Here is a 6,000-nt window from a genome sequence, read left to right as displayed (position 1 = left end):
TTCCCTACATACAGGATATGACAACACATTCTGAAATCAAGTGATTTTCCATATAAATCTTGTGGTTCATTAGAAGAAAGTCTTATTCTCATTATAGGGGGAGTAACGAGGGGGTTTTTGGTTGTTTTGTTTTTAAAACAGGAACAAATCCAATCTACTAACCATTGTTTGTGTTAAAGGCCAGATCCAAGTTTTCAGTGGTGTAAGTTGACGACGCTACTTGCACAGATGCAGATGTGGGAAACACAAGTATATGAGTGCACGATGTGTCCTGTGGGGTATTCAGCTGAGACGTCTGCATATTTAAAGTGGTGCTGCGTCCAAATACCGAGCCAGTCGATACAGAATCTTTGGAAGAGAAATCAAGTATTTCGTTAGTTTTGCTAAGCCCAAACTATTCACTCCCTTGCCAAAAAAAGAGAAAGAGGGAGTTTCTCAAATACCTGGCATAATAATGAAGGACCCCTGTGGTTCCATTGCAACCAAACAAGCACTGAGAATGCTGGGAGAGTCTGCAGCAGAGATACCACACATTCTGCACATGTCTTTTAGTCTCTTACTAAGGGACTGAAGGTTTCGGCGACTCAGCAAACAACTCCAGTCTGAGAATACAAAGGATGTAAGTTTGTCTAGAAGAACAGTGCTTGCTGCAGAATACATATTTTATATATAACAGTGTGTGGTGCAAACTTCACATCTGTTAATATAGAATACACAAAGGAACTCTAAAATTATTTAGGTTTTCTTCCGGAGACCGGGACAGACACTTTATATTGTTGAAAAATGAAAGCTTCAAATCAAGTTTTAGGCTCTAAAAATGCTCACGTTACCTTTTAATTCCCCATGTCCTATTCTTCCCAAACGGCCTATTACAACTCTCCATGGCAAAGAGCTCATCTGCACAAGTCCCAGGCACCATTCCCAGAGTTTTTGAAGACCAAGTCTGCGGGCAGAACCCTTTTTCCTGCGAGCTCTAGAATTAAGAGGGAAGGGAAAACAAAGCTATAACATCTGCCACAAGTTTTTACGGCCACGTTTGGAACTTCTTATTTGTATTAACCTGAACATTCACAGGACCCAAGAATGTTAGTATTATAGTACATCAATTGCAACTTCGGTGTGTTTGTTTTTAGTCACATTCTAACACTGATATCAAAAGTCAGCACGTGTGCAGGGGGAGTATGAACACACACAAAAAAACACTCAAGAATCACATGAAACCAAATAATGTTCTTCTAAAAATTTAACTCAAAACAATATGCACATAGTATGGGAAATATCTGTTTGCTTTAGATAGTTTTGCAATACAGTGAGTCTACAAAAAAGTCAGAGTTATTCTTACAGCATCATAAACAAAATAATTCTTTGGGAGGGAAGGAAAGACGACACACATGTTAAAAGTTAAATTAACAGTTTTGTTCTTACCTGTTTGGTACATCAATATTAATTATGCAAGTTTCTAACTGTTCTCCATAGAGATCTGTACAGGATGCAAGAAGCCATCTTTGATCGTGAGATAAACAATAGCCTACAAAAAGTACGTTATACTTCTGGCCAGCTTCTCCAAAAGTTTCTCCTAGTTCTGTTTGCTTGTCCTTTACAGGAGCCAGTATAAAAGGAGGGGTGTATAGTCGAATACACTCGGGTCTCTATAAAGATGACAGAACAGACAATGAAGTTTCAGGAAGCAATTACTCCCAAGAACTCTAGTTAACGAGAAAGACTCCAGTGATTAACAAACAGGGACATTTCTCTGATCTGCGTATTTACACAAGCACGTTAACAATACTCACATCAGGGCTCTTAAGAGCAGTTTCCATGGCTAAACCTGGGCCAAAGCCAGTTAATGTTTTCACGTTGGTGGAAGTTGGAAGAGGTCTCCGACACTGAGTAAAAGCTGAAAATGCCAAGGATTTTAAATGCTGAGTGTAAATCTGACGGTCTTCGTGTTTCACAGGTTGTAGAAGGTACTGACATGGGACAATCTAGAACAGATTAGAGGGGGAAAACAATTACTGTTTCATCATAAGATTAAATGGCTTTTGAGATAGTATTTGGGTACACTGCTTTTACAATTTTACTTTACAGTCAAATTTCTCTGGTCCTTGGATATTTTCTGCCACTTCTTCCAAAGCTATGTGGGACTTCAAGCAATTATTCTCATTGAAATTTTCTTCCGAGAACAACAGGATTTGTTTAGAAGAGAATCTTAATGATTCCTCCAAAAAGATGCCCTCTGTTAACTAGTTTTGCAGCTGCTGACAGCATTACAGTTGGATGTCTATCAGGAAGGAGCACCATCTAAAGCCCAGCAGGGTCCAGCCGGTAGCACAGATTCCAGTGATGGAACAAGCAACTTTCCCCTACTTTGCTCGTTATTGGAGTGGCCCCTACATCTCCTCTGAGATAACACCAATGAGTTTGGAACCCACTACAGGATTTGGCTTCGGTTACTAATACCCAAACTGCGCTAAAAACTATAATCTTAATGATTTAACGTCTGTCGAACTGTGAGTCATGTTTACAAAGCAAATTAAACTTTCACCTTGAGGGCACTATTGCCTCCAAAACACAGCCAAAACCAAAGATACTTCGTTTGGCATGTTTCTATAAATGTTGGCTCACCTGCACAGAAATTATATTCTTGATGTGAGGAGGAAGAACCTGAACCATCTCTAAAAAGCAGCGCAGAAGTCCAAGAGTCCACAAACTAGATGAGCTACTGTTCTCATCCTTTTTTTCATATGTAAAAGGATCAATTATGTAAACTACAATTGCAGGTGGATAGGTGATAGCATGTGAATCTCCATCTGTAGGGACTCCAACTTTATCACGATCCATAGTGCTGGAAATGAAATTTTGAAACCAGTTACAAAAAGCTAAGTTTTATAATGATTTATGTTTACTTTAAAACTAAGATCAAATTGTCAAATATTAATCTGAAAGACCTTTGAGTCAACCGTGTTGTAAGAAACAGTCTTTTAACTCATTTTTATATGTGAGCTTATCAGCAACTCAGTATTGCTTGTCTTTTTTTTAGCCTTCTTCATTACAGAAGCTCAACAGCACATAGTTCTATTGCTTCAACTGGGAAACAAGAATACCTACAAGGTCAGTCTCTCAGTAAGAGCTGTCTTTACTACTGTAACTTTGATAACAGAAAGTAGAACTTTAAGATGGTGCCAGTTATCTATTCCCACACACACACACCCCTTTAAATGACAGAAGTGAGTAGTTTGGTGAAATTTTCTCTCTTTAGAGAGAAAAGAAAAAAAGAGAAAGTTTATTTTTGTACCTCAGCAGACACTGAGATGCAGTTAGAACTGCAGCTAAGACTGGAACCAAAAAGTTCAGCTCCACCATGAATGAACTCTCATTTTCCCTAAAAAGCAGCCTGGTGAGGAGAATAGAAATATAGGGTTTTTATCAAGGGGACAAGAGTGAGGCATTAATAGGTTCACATTCGTTGAGCTGAGGGGTTATTTTTAGCTGAAGAAGGTTTGACTCTGCAGTTCATTACCTTTCAGAAACCTCTGGATGGGGCTGTGCAGGTGCTGAAGTAGTATCTCCAGCCATCCCTGCCGTCTGCAGTGTTGGCTGTTGCTGCTGTCCTCCTGTTTGCCCATTTTGGACTGCTGCAGCCTGAGTGGGCAGGGAGGCAGAAGTGGTATTGTTCATACTGCTAAAAGGTGGAAATGAAGAAGGCTTGCTTGTTGGTATCCCACTGCCTATACTGGCAGAAGAGGAGGATGGGGCAGTGGTAGTCAACGTTGAATTAGCTGTAGTAGCTGCAGAAGACATGGCACTGTTTGATGTCACTGTCATAGTACTACTGGTGGGAGCTGCAGGAGCAGACGACGGAGTGTTAGGATTTCCAGTGTTAGCTGTCACTGAGGGCAGAGCAGAGGCTGGCTGGCTGGAGGGAGGGACCAGATTTGTTTGGGAAAGTAAAGAATTGTCCAAAGGCTGAGAAGCAAGATAAGGACCTAAAACGAGAAATAAAAAAAGCTTAAATTTTATATTGCAGGTATTTTTAAGGATACTTCATCTATGTAAGTCTATAGTTTTAACAAAACAGAGCAAACGCTTAGCGTCTCAAATTAGTAAAATTTGAGAATTTTACTTCTCAAATTAAAATACCTGCATTAAATTTTCAAATTCTAATATTCTCATAAGACTCCTTCAGAAATATCCAGAAATCTATTTTAAACATTCTTTTTTTCCAGCCATGCTGAATTGCTAGAAATCAGTGCTTCAGAATCTAAGTCACCAATACAAAAAGACAACCAAAGTCCCTGTCAGGCAGCAACACTGCCATTCCCTTAGATAATAAGAAGCCATTTTAGCACATAGCTAAATATATGGAGGTTTTGGATTTTTCTTTCCCCCAAGCTTAAAACCAGAAAACTGCAGCAAACAATACAACTCAATGAATAAATGCAATGATTTCCTCTTCTCTACCAGAATAGAGTAAGTAGGAATTCTATGAGATAAGAAACGTGAAAAAAAGATTCCATACCCAGCTCATATCTGCAAACTTGTGCATATAGTTTGAGTTTGGAAAATGCTTCATTGTTGGCATTAGCTGTCTGTGAGAACCATTCTGTGACCAGCTTCTCAGAAAGTTTCTTTGAAGCAGTAGGTCCAACTCTCATGATCCCATCAGGCAATAACTTACAGATAGGTCTGTGTTGACCAAGCCTGCATGACTGCAAAGAAAGTAAAACAGAAGATGCAAGATAACGAATTCGTAAGCCTTGAAAACTGTTAAATATCACACAAAAGTGCATAGAGACAGAGAACTCATAATTTAGTCATGATATTCCAAAGCAACATTTTAATTCTAGAATACTACACCAGTATGAAATATTTTACAGTGATTTTATGGTTTACTTTCAGATTTTCCTAAATGCAAGAAAAACAGGCTGATACATCATCTACTCTAGTCTTAATTACAATTCAAGTAATACATGCATTTAATTAATTAAATGTAGCTAAAACAAAGTGGTAATACAGAGTTTTACCACTGAGTGGCGTTTATCGGATAAAGACTCTCAAAACAGCCATTACTAAAAGGAATGGTGAGCAGCATGAACAACCCTTATCTTCAAAGTGCCCATTCCTAAAATCCTTTCTAGCAGCCGATACAGCGTTCTGTGCGTCTATATCGTCCGAGATAAGGCTGATAAGTAGTTCTGAGTATGTATTAGAAACAGTCTTTTGAAAACCCTTTTCACTGCTAACTGCCATGAATAATGTACCTCGTATATTGCAGTCAGATCCCTAAAGAAGCTTCTTGCTCCGTTGAGCAGAGCCTCATTCTCAGGGCACACCACAACATAAGCAACATCTCTTTGAGATCCGTAAGGTTCCAACATCAGCCTCTCCCAATACGGCAGTGCAAATGGAGACAGCACCAGAAAGTCATAATCATATCCCAACAAAAATGTTGGGATTGGCAGTGGTTCTGGGGACTCATCAGTTCCTGGAAAAGCAAGACACGTTTTCCAATATATTAAGCAGAAAGCTTAAAATTAACACCCTGATTCTAGGAAATATGAATAGAAAAAACACCAGCGTTCCCAGCATCTAACAGGAAGTAGCACTGATTATAAATAGAATAGTTCTCATTTTAACAGATACAAATGAAAAATCTGCATGTATGATCCAACCCTCTGCAAAAAAGCAACAGTGCATTATTTTTATTTGAAATCTCTCACAGCCTCAAAAAGAAGTTCCACGGTTGTTTAATATTTCTATCAGTATATAGACAATCAGCGACAGATCTTTACTGTCCAGGAAGCCTTCCCCACAGAGTGATCAAAAAGAGGGGAAAGATATGTAAATAGTCTAAGCAGATATGTAAAGGACCACAGAAGGAAAGAAAACACTTAAAAACATGCATTTACATGTACCCTAAATGTAGAATTACCATGTTCTAAATATATCTACAAAAGATCTGCTGGTGACAGGTCACTCTTCTACATAGTGGTAAGTCAA

General features: G+C 38.8%; 1 protein-coding gene across 1 annotated transcript in view; it reads right to left on the bottom strand.

Annotated features, from left to right (window-relative positions):
- Positions 1-6,000, bottom strand: part of MED13 (mediator complex subunit 13) — a gene marked incomplete at its 5' end in the record, with an annotated part of 54,488 nt that overhangs the window by 3,314 nt on the left and 45,174 nt on the right. Inside the window, 9 exons of the mRNA XM_010294529.1 lie at positions 163-348; positions 444-602; positions 831-973; positions 1,426-1,649; positions 1,794-1,985; positions 2,626-2,845; positions 3,521-3,986; positions 4,520-4,709; positions 5,262-5,485. Of these exons, the coding sequence (XP_010292831.1) occupies positions 163-348; positions 444-602; positions 831-973; positions 1,426-1,649; positions 1,794-1,985; positions 2,626-2,845; positions 3,521-3,986; positions 4,520-4,709; positions 5,262-5,485 (2,004 nt within the window). The remainder of the gene's footprint in view (positions 1-162; positions 349-443; positions 603-830; positions 974-1,425; positions 1,650-1,793; positions 1,986-2,625; positions 2,846-3,520; positions 3,987-4,519; positions 4,710-5,261; positions 5,486-6,000) is intronic.

Source organism: Phaethon lepturus, unplaced genomic scaffold (assembly GCF_000687285.1).
Source record: "Phaethon lepturus isolate BGI_N335 unplaced genomic scaffold, ASM68728v1 scaffold30799, whole genome shotgun sequence".
Taxonomy (NCBI): Eukaryota; Metazoa; Chordata; class Aves; order Phaethontiformes; family Phaethontidae; genus Phaethon; species Phaethon lepturus.
The sequence above is the reverse complement of the archived record's forward strand: the minus strand, read 5'-3'. Positions and strand labels throughout refer to the sequence as shown.